The following is a 22,584-nucleotide window of genomic DNA, read 5'->3' on the forward strand; positions in this document are numbered from 1 at the left end:
TTAACCCTTTCAGTGTCGGGTGTTTTGGAGGTGATGTACCTCCAGGGTTGGACTTTTTTCTTGGATATTATAAAACAAACACAACAGTCTATTTTTGGTTATGCAATGGGGAAAACTGACACGAATGATGGCAAATGGCTCATGCAGAAATGTGAAAATGTACTGGTACGTCACTGACTCTTAAAGCGTTGAAAGCAATTGTTTAAATGTACCCACTTTAGTGAGAAAATTTTATTATTTAGGCTATCAGTTTTTGTTGAAGATATTTGTTGAAGATAGCTAAATTTCAGAACATTGAAAGCATCAACTTGTCACCTCTCTAACTCTGGAACTAAAAAAAAAGAAGTCACAATTTTTTAAACTGGAAATACTGAGGCATCTAAATAAGACAAAGATGCGAGCATTTCTGTGTTTCAGATGTAAATGAACAGGTACATCGGTATAGCTAAAAACTAAAGCCTCCTCTTAAGTAGCTTTACAGACTAGTGCAAGAAAAATTATATATTTGTCAAAATGTCACTTTTAAAAATGCGATGTTTTCATGATATTCAGCCTCCTAGGACCAGGCTGCCTCCTTAAGAATTGCACATTTGTATGAAGTGACAGATAATGAAACCAGAAAATGCACAGGGGAAGCTCATTGTTATGTTTAATTGAAATGTAGAAATAATTTAAAGGAAAATAAAGCTGAACAAGAAAACGCTTTGGCCATAGGCGGGGGCCAAACCCACATCTCCGCATTAAGCGTATGGTGCTCTAGTTATAACCCAATAGCACCTTACGGTGTCACAGGCAGCAAACAACAGGACTGGCATTGTATTTTGCTTTAAAGAACACATTCTTTATTTCCATGCTTCATGAAAGTCTAGACAACCAAATAACTGTACATCAGCAAAGCTCATGAATTACTCTTCAGAAACTTACACGGCAGGCGCTTGCCTTTGGATAGGCAAGCTTGAAAGGCACTTTGAACAAATACTAAGCAGAATAACCATCCTTGTGTATTTGATGAAACAGGCCTTCAGCTTTTGTTTATTCACTTTTTGTACCTTCCAGCTCTGTTCATTCAGTTGTTGCGGTGAAGATACTGATGTGAGCAAGGCGTTTCTACATACACATGGTGATATTCTACTGTAACACTGGAAAGCAGCATATAATCTCTTTGCTGCCTTTGTATTTATGTAAATAGGTGATCAAACTTGAAACACAGATCAATGTTTCAATGACTAGCCATTCTCCTTAATGCTGAGCAAAATTGCTTACTGTTTTATGTACAAGCTAATAAAAAATTGAGGAAACCTTGAGTGCGGATACATCACTATGTAGAATGAGAACACTGCAATATCGAGAAACAGTTGGAGGCTACGGTAATGAAGACGCCAGAAATAAGTTATTGGCTATGTGATGTGGCTTTTCAAGACCTTTCATGGTATGAACACTGTTGGCTGAGTTTCTTCTTTTGCTTGAACATGGTTGCTGGACTACTACATTGAAAAGTGGGTTTGAAGGTTTCTCTTGGCAAAAGACAAGTTTTTCACTACCATAAATGCATTGTCTGACGATTCCTTTGGCCCAAAAATGGCTATCCTCCACTCTCTTCATGTCCATAAAAATCTGCAGCTCTAACATGCACAGTGACAGCTTCAATGTAGGCAAAAGCAGCTGTGTGTATATATGTATGGATGTTTTATTTTAATCTCAACAGAATTCTTTAAAATCTCTTATGAGCACAATTCTATTCCCTGAGCTGGATTACTCGTAGAGGTGTATGCTACGTATGCAAACTGCGAAAATACATTGAGACCAATTAATCAAGTTTCACTAATTAACTATTTATTTATTCCATTTACTCGCCTATGAAAATTCATGAATTGGAGTCGATGAGTTTGCAGGGCATAAACTCTTGACAGGCATTCTGAGGCTGACGCCAGTATTCCGATATGCCATCAGTATTGTGTGACGAAGTGCCTTGATGTCAGAAAATTGGGTGGCTCAGCAGTACACTTTGCTGAAAGTGGGAAGGTGCTTATCTCAATACTGGTGCTAGCTTTAAAATTTGCATCAAATGTCGTGCTTTGAGGACTTTTCAACTTCTGTTCGTAAATTGCAATATGTGCCTTAAAGGGAATACAGTCAACGACCCATATTCCGGGCGCCCGATTTTTCGGACATGCTCGACAATTTGGACGCCTTCGTGGCACCGCCATGTACCACATAGAGTAATCTATTATAGAACGTCTGAAACTCGGACACGAAAATCCTTCGCCGTCCAATTTTCCAGACTTTCTGCCGTGACCGCAGGTCCAAAACGGCATTAATCGAAGCCACCGCTGCCGCCATTTTGATTATATTTCCACTTCGAACCAGGGCTTGTCTTACACACACATCCGCTGGAAGCCATAGCCACCACCGCGGCGCTGCTAGGCACTGCGGTGGTGTCTAGCTTCAGATTTCAGCATCAGACCTTAGCATCAAGCGTTCACTACCAAGATTCTTGCTGTTCGCTGCGGTGCTTTTCATTGAAAGAATCCACTGCTGTCAGCAATGGCGATGACTCTTTTTTGCATAATGATGGTTTCCGAAAGTTAGCTTCGCTTTAACACAGCAGTGTTACGATCCGAAGTATTGCGGTGAGGCATACCAAGCGTGGAAAGGGGCAACTGTCAGGGGACACAGTTTGTATTTCTTAATTATACAGGCGTGTGCCTGCCGTCTCCTGTCACAGTACGAGCACCGATACATGTAATAAATGCAGCCTTTCAGAGCTATTTTGGACATGTCTGTGGAGATTTGAGCTTTGGGGACAGTAAAAGGCATGTATTCATTTTTCACAACCCCTAGGTAGTCCGAAAAATGTGAAGTTGATTGTAGGAATAAAGGTAATTGGGGAAAATTTTTAATTTGATACAGCACTTGTCATCACCATTTCTTGTCCTTGTCCCAATGTGCAATGTTAATTCGCAGTAATTATCATTAGTCCTTTAAGCAGTGTGGTGATTTCTCATTGAAAGTAATGCCAAGTAATGCAGGAGTAGAATTCAGTAATCCAAGGAGTAGAATTGTGCTGTCTGCAACGAACAACATTTCAAAATTCTGTTAAGGTTAAAGTGAAACGACTGGTACAATGGTAGCCCTAGCATACTTAAACCTGGAAAAAGACATAAAAATGCAAATGTAACAATATTATTCAGCATTATTTGCACCAGCTGTGAATAGAAGCCATTTCACCCTTGAAAAACAAAAATGATTATCTCAAGCACGACGTCCCTTGTGACACGCGTGGTGTGTATGAGTTCTCTTCTACCCGTGTTAGTTCACAACCTTCATTGTGATTTTGGACCAAAACAACTGCCCGTTACACATCTGTACCGTTTGTTCTCGCTCGCACATTGTGAAACCTGCAGCGGTGACGAGGCACGTTTCATAGGGTTTTGGTCAATATTTGAGAGCCAGGCCGCGAACCCTGAGGTGACGAACAGTCTTCACGGTCGTTGTCGTCAATCCAGGGATGAAACGATGAGGGCTCATAGTTTCTATGCGACGAATTGCCATTGATGTAGGCAGGTCGGCTGACGATGAGCTCGACGGCATCTCCCGCAGAAGCCATGAGGGGGACAGTCAGGCAGCAGTCGTAGTCATGCGTCTTGGTTTCATTCACCTGAGAAGAGAAATTGAAGTGGTTGCTTAAGGGAGTGTTGTATAGTCGCATAATTACTTTGTTTAGCGCAAAACAACGGATACAAGGAAGACGACAGGACAAGGCGCTACTCTCGAACTAACCATGATCATTGTGCTGAACTACCATTGTGCTGAGATATTCTCATAAGTTTGATGGGAAAGGCTTGCTTGGCTTAACTTCTTGCAGTACTGGAGCTTTATTGCACATGGAGCGTGGGAACTCTTTTGATACATGCACCACTTTCTGCGAGCAGAGTGACTATTCAGAGCTAGAATCATGCTAATTGTGAAGCAGTACTTGAACTGTACAAGAGCTTGATTTATTCAGATACACAATAGAGAGCTTTAGCTTGTCAGGTATTTGGGCAAACACAGACGGACTGGGTGTTCGGGCAGAGGGGCAGAGGCATGAACGTGAGGGGCCTGCATGGCGCAGTCACCTGGTGGCACAGAGCTCAAACAGACAAAAAGAGCTTGCACTAGCGTTTTCGGCAGTGGCGTAATCATGTTGGTGCCGAAAACTTGCACTAGCAGCAAAGTGTGTCTCCTCGAGTGTTGGGACGCATTTATAGGCCATTTTTCCGCTGCATGCTAGCAAACGCTGGCGTGGCTCAGTGTTAGAGTGGCTGATTCCCACGCAGCGGGCCCAGGTACGATCCCTGCGGGAACTGTTTTTTTTTTCCCCTCTCATTCCCACTAATAGCTACTATGGACACTGGCACCGGAGGCGGCAGCAGTGGCGGCAGACACCATTGCCCACCAAAACGGCTATTGGAATGAGCCCATAACAGTTTACACTGTAACATATTCACATTGGAAGCCCTGTGCCAATTAGAAATTAGCAATAAAATGTTCTAAAAACATGGCAGGCTAAGTGAACTGTAGGGGTATGTTGTAATTAAATGGAAGTGTGGTTTGCGCTATTAATATAAAGGCAGCACAGCTAATGCTTCACCTTAGCATGATCGCAGCTTTAGAAACATACCTGTAGGATCCTGTCGAAAGGTTTGAGTATTCCACTCATGTCAGCAGGTCCACCCGGTCGGATCCGGTTGACATACACACCCTTTTCATACAGGCCATCAGATACGCTGAAGCCAAAGTCCTCGTAGACTTTGTCCTTGAAGAGCGTGACTCTGTGCACCTCAATGGGAATGGGCGCGGTCATGCGACCACCGTAGTTGGGATAAGGTGTCACGGAACCATCATGGCGCTGTCCGTCATGTTGTACTTCGTACGGAGACAGTGTGAATGGCGCTTGCTCGTGGTCAACAGCCTGGAACTCGCATTCCGTCGATGTGTCGTCGGACTGAAGTCGAGACTGGAACCCGTAGAGGTCGTCATACTGAAGGTTTTCCGGATTTGGAAGGTGCATATCTGGGTGCGGCAGGGGTGCGATGGAAGGCAGGCTTCCCATGATACTGCGCTCAATCTGCCGTAGCAGTTTCGATTGCCCGCACGTTTCGAGGTCTTCGAGAACCTTTGACCAGTCTGCAGAGCCGCTGTCTGATGCCGCCGAATGGTTGCTTGTTTGGATGAAGGCCTGAGGGTTTGCTGTGCTTGGGCCAGGAGCAGTGAGGTTTGGTGGTGGCCGGTGACCCCAGACCTCTCTCTCCCACGTCTTGAGCTCAGCAGAAACGTTTGGGCAGGACTGTTGCGGAGAAGACGGCTGGGCCGCAGTTGTTGGAACATCTGCATTTTGAAAGAAAATGGTGAAAGTAATCATAAACACTCTTGATATTGAAACTTACTGGGCATCTTGCTGCGATATATTAAAGCTTGCCTTGGTACAAAACAAAACATCATTTTAAGCAAGCCAGTGGGAACTGTTTTAAATGTCGTTTCTTTATCGTAAAGTGTGGCTATTCCAGCTTATTGCAGATTGAATGAGGCTACTTCAAAACTCTCTAACCAGCTAGGTTAGGCCATCAGTTATTGTGATTATCCACTTCGGTGTCAGCATGGTACATGTTTTTCTAATGTGCACCAGGTGTACTGGTACGTGTGCTGTACAGAGACAGTAGTTAGCAATGGCAGCTGAATTGAATATTGCTCTAAAGGCCCTCATAATACACTGTGCCAGTCCTTTAGGAAAGCCTAGAGCTTAGGATTTCAGTGTAGTAGTAGCAGGGTTCGACTTGGTGCAATGTTGCCCTGATGACTGGCCACAGTGCGAACAGAAAGATGTTTTTGATCCTGCTCGGGAGCTTTGCTTACCATTATAAACACGAGATCTTTTAGCCTTTGCTATGATTCGTGTTCTTTACTTGCACCATGCAGATCTGCAACCTCACTAGCTCTTATCAATTCCTCAACTTCATTTAACTCTCGAAAATGCTTTAACTGGGGCTAGTTGGTACATAGTTCAGTTTACACTGATGTTTTCTGTACTAACGACAATACCAAGAAACACAAGGACGAACAATTGCGCATCTGTCTATCATTGCTAAGTGCACATAAAATATATAAGGCAGGAAGAGGTCACATTAGGAAAAAAAAAGGTTGATACAAAGAGATAAAAGGCAGTCATATCAGCACTTCTGCTTCCCCAATGACAAGAGTGGCTTTATCTAGTTTTTTTCAATGAATTTGAAAGCTGCTTCTCGCAGGTCCACTGGGCTTCTCGCAGGTCCACTGGAGGTCTGCTCACATCTTCAGTGGTCCTTCTTGGTGTTGTCTTGCATGTGGGAACCAACACAGCAAACAGAGGGTACGCTCGATTCGCCTGAACTGGTTCAGGCTCCACCTGAACCAGTTCACGAGGTGCACCCCGCCATTCATTTCAGCGGTACAGAAATGGCACCCGCACAACCACGCCGTTCGTTTCAAAAGGTTCAGGAAAGGTGCAGGGCTGGTTCCTGATTTTGCTGCACCCACTTCACAGTCGGTGCCGACATGGTGCAAGCGTACAGGTGCAAAGCAGCAGCGTAGCAGATGATGCAGCACACAGGCGCGAGCGCTGTTAAAACCCCGCTCACGCACGTCTGATGTGTATACGCAAGTGGTGGTGTGTATTGACGCCCCAGAAGCTGATCATACCTGCAGTTCAGGAGCTTTCAAACTTATGCACTCCGTGCACATTAGTCTGACATAACGCCTGCACCACATCTGCACCTTTGCATTCATTTCGAGTGTCTCGCTGGGCCCGCACCTGAGAAATTGAGCTGCGCAATTTCCGAACTTCTCGTGAAATAGTTCACAGTGGTGCAGGCGAATCGGAACAAACCCAGAGTCCTGCAATGCTTATCATATCCTACTGTACCTGCTTCGCGACGACTGAGATCAGGTGTCGGAGGTGGCAAGACCTTATTCTGGATCGGCGCAGGTCCGTTGGCAATCGCAGCTGCAGCCGCAGCAGCCTCAAGTCCGCCATAGCTGTCCCATGACTCGACAGCGCTGTCGACGCTTGGGATAGGGGTGGCGTACAGGTTCAGGAAGCCGCTGGGCTCGGGCTGAAACGTGGGGGGGTGAGGCTCTTTGGCACATGGTGTCGGCGTTGCCACCAAGCTTCTGCGAAGCGCCGGGCTCACCTCTTTGGGCCGTTCGATCCGGTGTGCGTCCAGACCTGGAAAGGTCGGCCAGCTCAGTACAGGTTGTGTGCTTTATATTACAGTACATACCAACTGAAATGCGCGTACACACACACATGCACCACACACACACAGAAAAAAACACTTCTGCAATGTTCTCAAGTACTACGACATATTCAAGGTGCTCAGCATACATACAAGTTTACCTAAAAGTCAGCAGGGCTGCTGTTCACTCAGCTAGATATGTGTCTACTTGGTAGGCATACAAGAAAATTGGAGGTTTGCAGTAAAATAGAAATATCTTATGCTAGTTGAGAAAGTGTGGAAGATGATCAAATATTGTGTTATTCTTTCTTGCTTTCAGTCTGTACATCATGCACGAAAGGAATGTTCTTTTAAATGTGAAATTGTTACTCTGAGCAGTTCGTACACTTTAACCAAGTGACATATACATCTCGAATTTTTCTTCTGTGGCATCTATTCCAGTACACATCCACATCTAACCTGCGTACAGCTTAATCTGTCTTGTGGTAGAATGAGTACGAGATTTCAGAGGAGGATTTGTTTTAGTGTGGGGCATACTCAATATTCACTTGTACCTTGGTTTCTTGGGGACTTGGATATTTTGAGTGTTACCACGTCCCCCGAGTTTTGAAGCAGAAGAATCGCCTCGCTGAGGGGCTTTCCACGCAGGCTTTGACCATTGATGGCAAGGATTCGGTCACCAACATGCAGGGCCCCGGTCCTGCATTCAGAAAGTGTCGTGAGTTCCTTGCAGCGTCTTGGCAGGTTGTTTGTCATTTGGAGTGCGCATAATAACGCGTATTAGCCTATTGTAGCAGCAGCATGCTATGAAAAGACATAAAAGCATAAAATAGATGCTGCTGTATAGCCCTTCACATAGATTTCGTGTTCTTGCATCTGTTGTTACACGGCACTTCTGCTGCTCCTGTATTTGAAGTGAATGGCTCTTCAACTTATATTGAGCCGCGTGTCTAGATACTGTAATCAGGGTTGAATGTAGGGCTGTCCTTTGGTAATGTGTCGTCACCACAGGCTTAACTCCTCGTATTATTGCTGCCGTGTCTCCTCTGCTCTACTGGCCGTCTCATATGCATGTTTGAAGCTTCATCATCAGCAGCAGCAGCAGCCTATTTTTATGTCCACTGCCCCCTGAATGAAGGCCTCACCTAGCGATCTTCAGTTACCCCGGCCTTGTGTTAGCCGATTCCAAGTTATGCCTGCAAATTTCCTAACCTCATCGCACCACCTGAGTCTCTGCCGGCCTCGACTGTGCTTCCATTTTCTTGGCACCCATTCTGTAACTCTAATGGTCCTGCCGTTATCTACCCTATTCAGTGCATGGTCTGGCCAGCTCCATTTTTTCCTCTTAATGTGAACGAGAATATCGGCCACTCCAGTTTGCTCTCAAAACCACAGCACCAACTTCCTGTGTCTTAAAATTACACCTCACATTATTCATACCATCGCTCGTTACGCTGTCTTTCTTTAACTTCTTCTCCAACGTCTTTGTTACTCATTTATTAGTATTGGTAGAGTGCAATGATTGTAGGCTTTTCTTTTTCAAAGATAGTGGCAAGTGGCAATAATAATTTGGGAATGCCTGCTGTATGCACTCCAACTCATTTTTAATCTTCTGTGAATTTCCTTTCCATGATCAGGGCTCCCTTTGAGCAATTGCCCGAGGTAAACATACTTATGCAACTTTGCAAACCCAAGTTTTAAACTTAGGTTTCCATATGTCTCCAGCTGTGCTGAATGCCCAGTTTGCATGCTTGGAACTTGACTCGAATTTAGTGGTATGTCAACTGGGCGCACAACCGACTCCAAAGCATCAGCAGCCAAGTGACATAGTAACAACACTTCTAGGCAACTCTCTCTGACAGTGAAGGGTAGGCTACAAGGGCAAAGCTCCTCCACAGTTATCAGATCACCAAGAACTCCACGTTAACTTCACAGGCAAAATGCTACAACATGACAAAACAAGCCTTTTGCCACAGCGGTGACATATTGCACCAGCATTCTGTTGCATTCTGTTGCAGTGAAATCGACATTTCTTTAGTGCTGTTACTGCACATGATGTCACAGCGGTGACATATTGCACCAGCATTCTGTTGCAGTGAAATCGACATTTCTTTAGTGCTGCTACTGCAGATGATGTGCGCACTTTGGCATTATTGTGAGCTAAACGGGCACGTAGTAGTACTCACAAATGTGGCGTTAAACTGAGCCCACTGCAAAATTGAGCGGGAATAAGCCAGTGGTTTAGCTCTGAGATTTATGTATATGTGTCTCTGCTCCTACTTCTGCAACGCTCGGTATTTTGTGTGAAACTTTTACAAAAGTGTGTTTCCACCTTTCTGCGAGGCCTCCCTCAGTGAGTCCCGATATGATGATGGGGTCGAAAGGTTCCTCCGTTCCCGATATGGTGATGCCCAGCGGCCCACCGTGTCTGGCCAACTCCACAGTGAAGATCACGGCTCCCGTTGCGTCTGGTTCCTCTGCGTGAAGATGCTCGACATCTTATGCGCATATTCGTTCAATTGCGTATACGGAGCAGCCATATCTGAGCTTCAGCATAATAACTAAGCGATTCATTAAAACTTCTTTCTGGACGAGTTAGTGCATACTTGATTTGAAAATTATAATGGTGCTAAAACATACAACCACAAAGAAACAAGGACGAGACACAAGCTCTGTGTCTCATATCTATTTCCTTGTTGTGCTTGCTGTCAGCCGTAGGGGACATTAGTAAAGAACTTGCTGGCAACTGGCCTAAGATTGTCAAGAACTGTGCATGCTCTATGAAGCACGGCATTTTCATTCACTCCGTTTGCTGGAACTTTAGCATTGAAGTCAACTGTGCTGAGACTTGTTTCCTTTCCTTCTTTTTTTTTTTTTCAGCCCTTTAGATGGTACAATAAGCTATACTTACAGGAGATGCAACATGTTACATTTGGTTAGATTTGAAAGGGAATTTGCTTCTAACATTAGGTGTGCTGGTTCAGCCCTACCAACACTTGGTGATGTGAAGCTGACCATAGCTTGATTTTGATTGATTGATGTCGCAGGGCTACATGATGGAAAATGAGGGACACTGTAGAGCACGGGCTCTGGATCAATTTCCCATCGGAATGTGGCCATAGTAGCCGGGAATTGAACCTGTGACCGTGCATCAGAACAAGAACGCCAAAGACACCAAACAGCTACAGTGGGTTCTATCTTTGTTCTAGCAGAGTGAGAACATCGAGGTATTCTGCCAACCTTTCTGCAACTGTGAACATACACGAAGAACCCATCAAGCCATGACAGGGATAAATTTTCTGTGGCCAGAATTCGAGACCAGCTCACCGCAGAAGGCTTCGTCCTTGCGTATCCGCAACTTGACGACCTCCTCGGAAGCCTGCAGGATTTGGGCGGCATCTTCAATGGTGCAGTTGTCCATGCGGACCGAGTCAATGGCAAGGAGGTGATCTCCGGGTTGGAGGGTGCCCGTGCGATGCGCCACGCTGCCGTGCTTGATGTCCGATATCAGGAGGGGCTCACCGGGTTGCCTGTTCTTGGGGGCTGGGGAAAACCGAGTTGTGTTTATTAAATGAGCAGCTGGTATTTAATGAACAATCTGAAATATTAATATGTTCTCTCTTCTCTATCATAATTAAGGATGGTCTTTAATTTACCATAACACTGCACAATATGAACCACCTCATTTGTACATTCTTACTGCTTGTTTCGTGGACTGTGTGCGTGACAAGAAGATAGTTGGTTAAATTACGTTAGTGAGCAAAGTCTTGCTGCATTTGAGGTTAGCCTTGTTCTATTTGCGATCAGAGAGTCTCATTCTCTTGGGAGTGCAGTTATTTGTTCTTCTCGTTTTTCTCCCAGTCTGCTTGTCTACTGAAGATTGCTTTGTAACATACAAATGAGTGATAATGGCCCAAATTTGCTGCTGAAGCTCGACCGCCACTAAATGCTCCACACAATTTGATGTCCACCCCATTTGCCTATTTTATTAGGTTGTAGTTCTCTTAGTGCTTAAAAGGCTCACACTTATTCACTGACCACTCTAGCGAGTACAGCCAGGTTTTCATTTCATGAAAATAAGGTTTACCAATATACAAGTCCTCAAGTGGACGCAGATTTAATCAGTATGAACAAAATTGCATTGCAGCTACATAGGACTCGTTCGAGGTAGTAGTTCTGCGGAAACCCGCAAGGTGCAGAGAAGTAATGAATTAAAGGGAAAATCGGACATCCACCCGTTCGTAGCAATTTCTACGAACAGGTGGATGGTAGGAACCTTTGTTCCTTTGTAGGAACCCATACGGGTTCCTACAAAGGAACCCGTATGGGTTTCCTTTGTAGCAATTGCTATGAACGGGTGGATGTCTGATTTTCCCTTTAATTCATAGGACTTGTTCATATGAATATTTAACTATAGTTACAGAGAATGTACAAGAGAGCCTTCAAGTGCAAAGCTTCTAATACAAAAGCACTCAAAATGGTAGAGATTTAAGCATGCTTACATGTGATAGTGATTCCAAGCCCGGGGCCCTTTTTCGCCAGCTTTACAGTGAAGGTCCCGCTGCTTGGGATGACCGATTCTGCAACATCAAATTCGATGTCTAGGGCTACACGTGGTCGGGACTGTTGGATTAGCTGGGTGACTTCCTCGAGTGAAAGGCCTTCAGTTGTCTGCCCGTTGACAGAGAGAACCCTATCCCCAACTTGCACGACTCCCGTCCTGCAGAAGGAACATTTTTATATCGAAAAGTTAATTAGGTGCTGCATCTCTAAAGCATATTGGCACAGCTGAACAAGTAAATTAACCCAGTGAAAGAGGCACACAAGAAAGACAGACAAGGACAAGCGCTACTCAGAACTGTTCAATGGCAAAGAAGGACTCTACATACATGTCCTCTTGTTATGCGTGCGCATACAGAACAATATAAACGGTGCACGTGTACGTCAAAGGTGGTCATGTAAGAAGTCGAACTCAGAATCTGGTAATGCGACAGATGGCTCACTTACGCACTGAACTTTGTTCTTCTTGATAAAGAAGGACTCTAGTGCAAGTCTAGATGAAGCATTACCACTCCTTCCTAGAAAGGTTTTCTCTGAAAATCGAGCGTCACACCCACACGCCGTAACATGGGCAACCATATGTGTGCCCTTATCTTGCTCCTTGTTCTTTTTTTTTTTGCGCTTGTATCCTTAAGTGGTCATTCATGGAATGCTTGGTTCAACCGATATACTACTGTCCCCTTTTATTGCGCTAATTTTCTTGTTCAACTATGCACAACCAACTAGCCCAACAATTAATTTTTATAGAATATGGGCACAAGCCCTTAAAACATTTAAATTGAAGTTGGGCTTAAAAATGTACTGTAAAAAAAAAATTGTTTGCTAATGAGCCACATAGCATAAAGGGCACTGGTCTACACTTTCAGCATTATAGTTGGAAGTTACATGTAAGGCGTCAGAATTGTTTCTTTTATTATTTTCACAAGTATGAAAGAGGTCAGGTGAACTAGCCTTAAAGGGCGGCATGCCCTTAACCTGCCGTAGCAGCTCAGTGGCTATGGCATTACACTGCTAAGCTCAGGGTCACAGGCTCAACCTCAGCTGCAGCGGCTGCATTTCATTTGGAGCGAAATGCAAAAGCGTTCATTTAGATATGGGTGCACATTAAAAGAACTTCAGATGGCAAAGTTAATCTGGAGTTTCCCACTAGGGCATGCCTCATAATTGGGCCGTCGTTCTGGCACGTAAAGCCCCAGCTTTTAATTTAATTTTGATCTTCACCCCCTGGCAACATGGAGTCGACAATGCAGCCACCTCTACTGAGATACTCTAGGACTCGGCCACTCACTCTGATCAAACACAATCGATCACTGTGGCAAGCAATGGTTTGTGAAAGCATTGACGCACCTCTCAGCTGGTCCCCTTGGGTCGATGCTACTGATTGTCGGAACAGGTGGCAGCGGATCGGCGGAGTAAGGGGTGGGGCCCTGCAGGGCGAAGCCAAATCCCTTGTGGTCGGCATAAATGACTACCTGGGTGGTCTCTGTGTGGCTCAGCTGGCTCGGTCCGACCAGACAAGGGGGAACCCCGTACACGGATGAAATGGACGCTGCAAGCCAAACGTGCCTGCGTTGAGAGCATGGCTACACAGGCAAAATAGGAAGCTCTGTTCTTCAATTCACTTTAGAAGGTGGTGTTGCATAAGGGCTGAAGTACAAGATTGATTTACGTAAAGATAACAGATAGCTATGTTTAGTAATAACAAGAAGCTTTACTTATGCAACACATGGAGTAGCTGTCTTTGTGAAGTTTGAAGTGTTAGCTGGGACACTGCAAAAGTGAAGCTAGGCAGGCTTGCTTGAAGCCATGATGGAGACCAACAAACAAGTTCTATTAAAATTTGCCATGATAGCCACTTCCTGATTGGGGGCTGAATGTAAAATGCCCTTATACCATGCCTTGGCTGAGCATTAAAGAACCCCAGGTGGTCAAAATTATATCCGGGTCCTCCATTACAGAGTCCTTCATAACCCACTGTGCATTTTTGGGGACGTTAAATTGGGTAATTTATTATTGGTTATTGTACTTAATTTTGAAGACACCACCTCGGCATGACTGGAAGTTTTAGCTTTTGTTTAAGGTTTGCCAACATGAATGACCCCGATGCTATATATTAAAGAAACAGTCGAGGGCATCAAAGTTACGACAGGTTCAACTGGTCCTTTCAGAATGCTCCAGCGGTCACCGTAAGGCAGCAAGAGCTAGCTTACTGAGAGCATAAACAACCTCACATGACTGTAGCAAAGCCTGATTGATGCTATTTGGCCAGCTTTATTCTTGTAATAAAGCTTTAAAGCTTTCTTGCACAGCTTTCGTAGCACTTCCACAGCACTAAAAAACAAGTGGCCAACTATGCCATCAAATTTCAGCAGCTAAAGAGAAGCCTTGAAATCCACGGTCCCGATTCTCGGCTGCAGTCATAGGGTAGCCATTCACCAGCGAGACTATAATGTTCTACGATCTCTTTCGCATTACAAAACTTCAATATATGATACCGTTTGAAGAGCTGGAGAGGTATTCCGGGAGGTGCTTTCTGCTGGGCTTTCCCCTCCGCGATGAAGATGGGGTGGAGGGCACTTGCGGAGGAGGGAGCGGCGGCAGAGGGCAGCGTCCCGCTGCTGCCGCTGCTGCTGACCGGTTCGAGTGACCCCCCATGGACGAGAGGGTGTCGTAGCTCGAGGCATAACTATGCGGAGGAGGCGGGGGAGCCCCACCTTTGGTTTTGAGAGAACAGAAGTTGGTGGTTTTACTGGAGGCAGGAACAATGAATTTATTTAGTTTATAAACATGTACCAGTGTATCTGTAGTCAAGCTTTATTCTTTACTGAACGTCTTACGGTGCAGGAAAGACAAAGGAAAAATTAGACAAGAAGGCAACACACATGGGTACATCAGCAGCCATGTGTGTTGCCTTTTTCACAATGTAAGATAATCACCATAACGCAAATTCAACCACGCCGTCTACAATCCAAGCATTGTTGCAACATCAATATCGGGAGACCCGCCTTCCATAAAAACGACACTAAAGGTTAAAGTTTATGTGAATAAATTTGTGTTTATGTTTAGGCTGAAGGATCTCAACCACAAATAACAAGAAGCATATTGTAGCCCTAATTTCTCGCTTTTCTTTTTTAATAATTCGGTCTGTCATTTGTCAGAACAAATGAAATGTAGCCATCTTCTCTGTCATAAAACATGGCAAGAATTCAGCTTGGGACAAAAGTTCAAAAAGCAAGGTGTTTCTGATCTTTCCAGATTCTTTTGGTACTTGGTGTTGCCAATTTTTCGCACTTTTGTTTCCACGACAGATGTATTCCGACTCATGCAGGTTGTAATTCTGGCAGGCATTAATTAAAAGTTGGAGAGTGTTGTATGGCGATACCAATTGAAATCCTAAAATACAATGCAAAGCGACTTCTTGCATGATTCAGACTCCATGCTTTCTTTCCTTCTTGGCTAAGGATGCTGTATTGTTGTATAGCACTTTTGCAGTTAGCATATAGAAATTTAAGCTGTGCTTAAATGAAGAATTGCTCTACTGTAATTTATTCGATGCCTTAGCGTTTTTAACAGACAACCTTTAATAGCCTCTGTAAGTTTGGCGTCGAAGTCAGGCAAGCACAAGATGTAATGTCCTTTAGTGGGAAGATTAGGGCTGTAGTTGAGAGCCGGTGGGGAAAAGCTTTCATTTAGGCATGGTCTGGTTAAACGTGTTCAGTGTCCCTAAGCTCGCTGGTTTTGGAGTTGGCACTGGATGGATAAGCATTACCATGATGAACATTGATGAAGACTTTCAGGGCGCTTCTTGTACATACAGTAGTGAGCAAAAAACATATCATATTTCTGTTTTGCTGTGAAAAATTCACTACCTATGTTCAAGATGCCATTAGTTGCTCTTTCATCAACCTTGTCCCACGGGACGCTTGCCTTTGCCGCCAGGGGGACAATATTAGATAGCACTCTATTCATTACCTCTCCAGCTATATCACTGAACTCATTTTTTTTTTCTCTAGCGTGCACATGTTTTGTGATTTGCTGGTCAACATATACTGTATCTGTGTTTTCCGTTTTCGGAATGTGCAAGTTTTGCAGACACTGTGCAATCTACGTGGTGCAGATAACATGGCAGTCAGTGGTAAGAGGCTATTGTTTGAGGCTAGTGGTCTCGTATGACAGTGCCACTTTGAGCAGTTTAGCTAAGATCAACTATTCAATATATATATATATATATATATATATATATATATATATATATATATATATATATATATATATATAACTACTGCACATAAGTAGGTTGAACATGCTAAGCGTGGCAGTTAATTCGCTATTTCAAAATGGTCTGAAGTGGTCCACATAGCTGTTAACAATTGATACTTCTGTATGTTCTTCCATGCGATAATTCCAGGATGAGCTAGTTTTGTATGCAGTTTGTCGGGATTGGAGTTTAGAAAATTAACTCAAAGCTAAATTCTATGGTGGGTTCTCACAACCAGCCTATTTTTCAGCTGACACCACTTCTAGTTATCGCAGCCACTACCATCCCAGATATGGTTTTAGCTTAGTAGCTGCACTGGGCTTTCCTTACTCCTTTTCGACTGGGTGCTGGGGCATTTCCTGAGTGCCATCTGGCTGATGGGCAGGATCTCCAGTCTGATGACATCTCCGACGGCCATTTTCAGGAGCTGCATGGCCTCTGCCGCTGTCATCTGGTCCACGCGCGTCCCATCGATGGCCAAGAGCTGGTCGCCCACGTGGAGGGCACCGCACCTGGTGCCATGATTACGTGCAACAAACTGTGTCACCACCACCTTTGTACTCGATTCATCCTCCCACATGTATATATAACACCTTTTTTCTTTTCTTTATTGTTTGTTTTTGGCACTTTTGTGTCCTGTTTTTAAACGTTGGGATATTAAAGTCTCTTACGCACTTTTTTAATACTAAGATGTGTACACATGTTTATCTTGTGTCGTTTTGCACTTGTAATCGGAGAAGTCCACAGACATGTAGTGCAACTAAATTTCACCAGAAAAAAAAATCAATGCAGCTTTGTGCTGAACTTAAGTTATACGACATAACTGTTCTAAATGAAGGGGTGTTACAACTTGGTGGTTAATAGCTACATCATATTGGCTTATTTAGGCAAGTACCTAAGAGGGTGCATTTTTCCACTGATTGCAGTACCTACTGCTGCTGGCGGCATGCATAGTGACCAGTTCTACTGATATTAAGCGGTTTGGGTTTGTAATTCTTGCCAAGTCACTTGTAGGAACAACTGATTGATCATTCCGGTGTTGGGTTTCTCTCTATCTCGCAAGCCTTTTCAGTTGCTAGAACCTTCATTTGACCCACAATGAGGCTTGCACATTTTAGCTGCATGACTAATATAAAACCCTTCTACAAGTCTAAAGGTTATCGATGTCATTACCGGGCTCAGGTTGGCATATTAATCAATGATGTTGGTTGGCTTTTAACCATTTATGATAAATATTATGGTTGTATCAGACAACATTTAAAAACTTAAGGTACAACAAACATGTCTGACTCAATCAAGCAGTTAAGATGAAATATTTTGCTTGCTTTTAGTTATTGCCTGGCAAAGTGTCATGCGTTAAGTGCTGTTTTTTGAAATGACAACAGTTTCTCCAAATTCATGTAGTTGCTCAGTAGTGTTTGTGTGTTTTAGTAGATTGAGTGCATTTACACAACAGATATTTACAGGATTTCTTCGGCAGCATGCATAAAGGTTTTCTGTAAGTTGTAGCTCCCCCACATCTAGTCTTGAACATCTTGAACACATGTTATCAAAAAACGTAATGTGAATGTTTCTTTCTTAAATGCACCAGCAGCCCAACATCTACATTGTGACCTGTGGAGAAAAGGAGGCCAGGCAGCAACATAAAGCCATGCATTTCTACAGACAATAGTCATAAGCCACATTTACATGAACGCAATGCTAGTGCTTATTTCATTGCACACTGTCGTCGTAATTCAGTGTGCCATTGTTTACATGCACCTCCGTCGGTGCTCATGTAACAGTGTCCGAAATGAGCTTCCACGCGCTTTTAGCAAACGCACCTTGCTTGTGTGTGAGTGATAATCATCATCAGCCCATTTATGCAATCTCCAATCACCCCTGCATTAAAGCCTCTGCATCCATGCGCCACCGCCGCTTTCTTAAGTAGCGACAACCTTTGTTGTGCGCCGCCTTTTTCCCTCACGCCGAATCCGGTTCCGGCGTTTCCGCTTCCTGCAGTTGCGCTGCAGGAATTTCTGCTTTCATTGCTGTTAGACGATGGTGAGACGCCCACGCGTGCTTAGCAGAGCTGTGGCAGTCACCATAAGACGAATGCAAAGGGGACAAGCTGTTGTATTCCGCTGAAGTAGTAGTTCGCGTACGTGCCACAACCGGTCGCAGGTTGACGCGAAGCAGCAAACACGAGCAGATCGCTGGTTACAACAGGCGGTGGTTCTTGGATGGAATCGCATTCACAGTTTCAACCGCAGCTGGTGCAATTAAAGCCTCTCCAGCGATGCAAAAGTAAACAACGCTGAAAAACAAAACGTCACTTCCACTCGGAACAGGAAGCTGCAGCTACGTAAGTTCCGCTTGACGCCGGAAGCTAAGGGGGTGAGTGGGAGAGGAGCGTGGAGGAGGTGGGCAGGTTGGCGGTACTTAACCTGGTCGGTGGAAACGTGTATGGAGGGGCTTTACCCTGCATTGCTCCAGCCGATCCCATCTTATGCCTGCAAATTTACTAATTTGATCACACCATCTTGTTCTCTGGCACAGCTGGTGCTTTTAACATAATGTGTCTTTCTAGCACATCATTGCCGTCTGCTTGAATGTGAAGCAGTGAAAAGGTTAATGCCATTCGCTACTGTCACATTCATGTCAACGAGGCTATAGTGCATATGAGGGCTTACTGGTTCAACTCTAATGTGCCAACCGTTCAGGCTCGCAGCATATGTTCGAACTTTTCCCCGTGTTCTTTTTCTTTCTTTTTTTTTCTTTCTTGAAAATAAAGAAAGGTTACATGGGATGGGATGACAGGTGTAAAAAATGAGGCTCATGCCTTCGCGTCATACAGCTCATATATTTTGTGACATTAAAGGAAGAGAAACTGGCCATTACCTCTCAGCCACACTTGCTTGTTTAATGCTGTCAAAAACTATTGCTCCTTCACCATGTGGAACTTGAGTCAACGTCGCTCCGAGCTGGGCTCCTGGTGTCTTGTCAATTTCCACAAGCAGAGGCCCCGACGCATTCCGTACAGCATCTGCACATGTGAAAAATTGGAGGCTGTTAAATTGACACTAAATAACAACTGTGTTAGTTTAGTCTGGTGATGTTTCTTCTTTTTCTTTCTTTCAAAACTAAATTTACCTATTCTTATCGAATAGGCAGGAAAAAGTAGGGTATTAGTTAAGAAAATGAAGCTTTCACTTTAGCTTGTATTTGTCAATCATTTTATGGTCCAGGGGCATTTTCTATCCTTTTGAATTTTGCAGTTGGACATGCTGTGCCTGTATATTAGTATGATGTCAGATATTTCAGGGTACTTTTGCACACTGGTACTATTTTTATTTGAAAAAAGTTATCAAAACGAACTAACTTGAGTCATTGGCTCTTTTAGAATGCAATGTAATCTTCATCTACTGTACCTATCACTCTTGTGCACTTTTATATCTGCATCGATATTGGCACATACCCGCAGTGACCATATAGGATATTAAGCACTTCATAAACAAGCAGGAACATTGACTCGTGCTTTCTCACTCTGAAATTTTAAAACTGCTGGTACTCTGGCACAGCTGACGAATTAAGAAGAGAAAAGCAGATAGGAACTCTAGGTGGCGTCCTCTGAATTTTATTTATCGGCAACATTTCACTGAAATTGAGGCTTAGCTAGTAGTGCTATAAATGCTTAGTTTGAATGCCACCCTCAAAGAAGGAACACGATTGTACATACTTAAGGTGGGCGTAACCAGGCTGATGATGATAGTGATGATGATGATGATGCCCTAAGAAACTAATGCTGCACTTTTAGCGTGCTCGTAGTAGTTGCCTTTGCTTAGAGCAAGACAGTATATACTTGCAACATTTTTACAATAATCGGTACTTTGTGACAAAAAAGCAGAGAGAGTATCACAGGACTTGCTTTATCCTTAGGTGCCTGTACTGTTGCATTAGTTGGTGAACATTAGAGTCTTGGATGAAAAATCGGAGGGATGCACGGTACTTACCCATAACCGAGACATCATACTCTATGGTAAGCAGTGCTTGCTTCTCAACCTGCTTCAGGACAGCCATGGCTTCATTAAGGGAAGCATTGTTGAGGTTGATGTTGTCAACTGCCAGCAGCCGGTCTCCTGCCTTAATTGTGCCTTCCCTGAAATCAAAATTCACCAAAGTGACAGTGAAAATGCGGTCGGGTGTAAACCTTAATTGCATTAAGCAAGCATGAAGAAATACGTATATAGATTTAGAATAATTAGGAATCAGTCTTTTCCTTGCACGAACAAATAGCAGGTGAACTTGGCCCCATGAGGACAAAGTTCTTGTGGTTGAACTGTGAAAACTATTTTGAGGAAGACTTCTCTAGTTAAATAAATGGGAGAAACAAGGTTGGTTAAACTATGAGAATTAATGACGAATTCTATAAAAACGAGCCACCAGCAGGCCCCATGGCACGTTCTGGTTGTACACCGGAAATTGTAAGGCGCCGTCTAAAGAGCGTTCTACTGAAATAATTTTTCAGATCGGTTCATTATTGGAGGGCCAATCGCTCACTGTTGCTGCCACTCTTCCTCAAGCCAGTGTTCTGACCGCGAGTGTCTGCAGTCATCGAGTCACATGTGTTCATGTTTGCCAGCGCTTGTGTAACACCGTGCTTGTTGATTTAGTAAGTAAGCAAATGTTTACAAGTTTCATCATCATCATCAGCCTGGTTGCGCCCACTGCAGGGCAAAGGCCTCTCCCATGCTTCTCCAACAACCCCGGTCATGTACTAATTGTGGCCATGCCGTGCCTGCAAACTTCTTAATCTCATCCGCCCACCTAACTTTCTGCCGCCCCCTGCTACGCTTCCCTTCCCTTGGGATCCAGTCCGTAACCCTTAATGACCATCGGTTATCTTCCCTCCTCATTACATGTCCTGCCCATGCCCATTTCTTTTTCTTGATTTCAACTAAGATGTCATTAACTCGCGTTTGTTCCCTCACCCAATCTGCTCCTTTCTTATCCCTTAACGTTACACCTATCATTCTTCTTTCCATAGCTCGTTGTGTCGTCCTCAATTTGAGTAGAACCCTTTTTCGTAAGCCTCCAGGTTACAAGTGTTACAAGTTTATACGGCCGATAAAACTGCTATCCTTATTTCGTATAGCTGTCTAATAATTTGCTATTGCAATCGATGCTTTTAAACAAATATTTTTGAGGAGATGTTCTTGCACTGGACGAGTGCTGCATTTGCTGAGAGCGCAAGAACACAGTCGCTACCCCACCCCCATCGTGACACTAGCTTAGCTGACCTGTCGGCAGGGCCTCCTGGTCGCACGTGGGTGATAGTCAGCGGACGGCACTTGAGCTTTTCGGGGCAGTTGCCGCCGCGAATGAGGAAGCCGAAGCTGCCGTTCTCCTTCTCCAGCTTGACTTGGATCACCTTGGGACAGACGCACATGGACATCTCCGCAGCTGCACGGATGGGAGTACAACGGGTTAGTGAAGCCTGACGAGAAATTAAACCGCACTGTTTATTACTGTGCCCTAAAACAGCGCACCATTCCTTTTCGTTTGGTGCACAAGGATCTTTAAAAATATCATGAGCCATACCACTCTATGAAGGTGGATGATCAGTGAAGCTTTGTAGCGTAAGACAAAGAGGTGACACAGAATTTTTGAACAAAGGTACGAGCACATTCATATTGCCTTGATCGGTGATCATTGTGACACACGCATTTATTTTTATACATTTACGTTTGTTTGTGTCACATTCATTATACGCATTTGTTATATACATTCGTGTTTTCATTTCGCGATGTATTGAGGCAGAAATTTTTTAGACTGAAACCACTGCACCAATTGGCAATGGGCCAGTGCCTTCGCAGGGGGAGGGGCAGTATGGGAAGGCTAGTATGGTAAGTGGCAACGAAGCCAGCTGTGGAACAAGACGACGAACGGGCAAGCAGTGGCATGAGTCATTGCTGATTATGATAGTTTTTGTTTGCACAGATTTGTTGACGGACACGAAAAATGCCAGAAACCCTAGCCATAAACAGCTTCGCTTTAATAAAGGTAAGCCGGGCACACAGAAATATCCGACAGTAGAATTTCACAGGGATAGATATGAAGCTCTCCTCACCAATATTTCTGTGCACCCAAGGCTGTCGGAATGATTACATAGTTTTCAATTATGTCTTTTGTCATTGCATGTCTAGTTAGAGTCCCGTTGTCGTCCTCTATAAATTTTTGTAAGGCCCCAAAGGTAGCGGTGTTACCCATGGGGCCAGAAAACACCCTCAAGGGTGTAAACATTTTTATAGTGTAACTGTAAGGAAGGCACTCTTACACCCACCTGTGCTCGGAATCTCATACTCAACGTCAAGCACGACTTTGTCACCGGCGTTTTTGAGCAAGTTAACAATCTCGTCATGCTTGAGCTTGCTGGTCCGGATTCCGTTCACGGCTACAATGTGGTCACCGACAGCCAGGGCATCGCACCTGCGTTTAAAAAGCGAGAAGAAACAGTGGGATTCGAGCTTTGGT

At 44.2% G+C, this 22,584-nt stretch overlaps 2 protein-coding genes across 9 annotated transcripts in view; one reads left to right on the top strand and one right to left on the bottom strand.

Moving 5' to 3' along the window:
• Window positions 1-16,760, top strand: part of Mcm2 (DNA replication licensing factor Mcm2) — a 44,594-nt gene extending 27,834 nt beyond the window's left edge. For all 4 annotated transcript variants that reach the window (XM_065424903.1, XM_065424906.1, XM_065424904.1 and 1 more), the window contains exon 19: window positions 16,496-16,760. The gene's annotated coding sequence lies outside the window, so the exon portion shown is untranslated. The remainder of the gene's footprint in view (window positions 1-16,495) is intronic.
• The window catches only part of Grip (Glutamate receptor interacting protein), a 143,895-nt gene continuing 121,935 nt past the window's right edge, over window positions 625-22,584 (bottom strand). For 2 of the 5 annotated variants that reach the window (XM_065424900.1, XM_065424901.1), the window contains exons 5-18: window positions 22,394-22,539; window positions 21,351-21,513; window positions 20,064-20,209; window positions 18,952-19,096; window positions 16,402-16,583; window positions 14,309-14,527; window positions 13,161-13,362; window positions 11,756-11,973; window positions 10,581-10,796; window positions 9,586-9,730; window positions 7,808-7,953; window positions 6,941-7,243; window positions 4,664-5,370; window positions 626-3,658 (exon numbers count right to left, since the gene is read on the bottom strand). In XM_065424900.1, the coding sequence (XP_065280972.1) occupies window positions 3,422-3,658; window positions 4,664-5,370; window positions 6,941-7,243; window positions 7,808-7,953; window positions 9,586-9,730; window positions 10,581-10,796; window positions 11,756-11,973; window positions 13,161-13,362; window positions 14,309-14,527; window positions 16,402-16,583; window positions 18,952-19,096; window positions 20,064-20,209; window positions 21,351-21,513; window positions 22,394-22,539 (3,175 nt within the window). In that variant the 3' untranslated portion in view covers window positions 626-3,421. Of the gene's footprint in view, window positions 3,659-4,663; window positions 5,371-6,940; window positions 7,244-7,807; window positions 7,954-9,585; window positions 9,731-10,580; window positions 10,797-11,755; window positions 11,974-13,160; window positions 13,363-14,308; window positions 14,528-16,401; window positions 16,584-18,951; window positions 19,097-20,063; window positions 20,210-21,350; window positions 21,514-22,393; window positions 22,540-22,584 lie in introns of all 5 variants that reach the window. The other 3 variants (XM_070540171.1, XM_065424902.1, XM_070540170.1) reach the window with 3 other exon arrangements.

Source organism: Dermacentor albipictus, chromosome 6 (assembly GCF_038994185.2).
Source record: "Dermacentor albipictus isolate Rhodes 1998 colony chromosome 6, USDA_Dalb.pri_finalv2, whole genome shotgun sequence".
Taxonomy (NCBI): Eukaryota; Metazoa; Arthropoda; class Arachnida; order Ixodida; family Ixodidae; genus Dermacentor; species Dermacentor albipictus.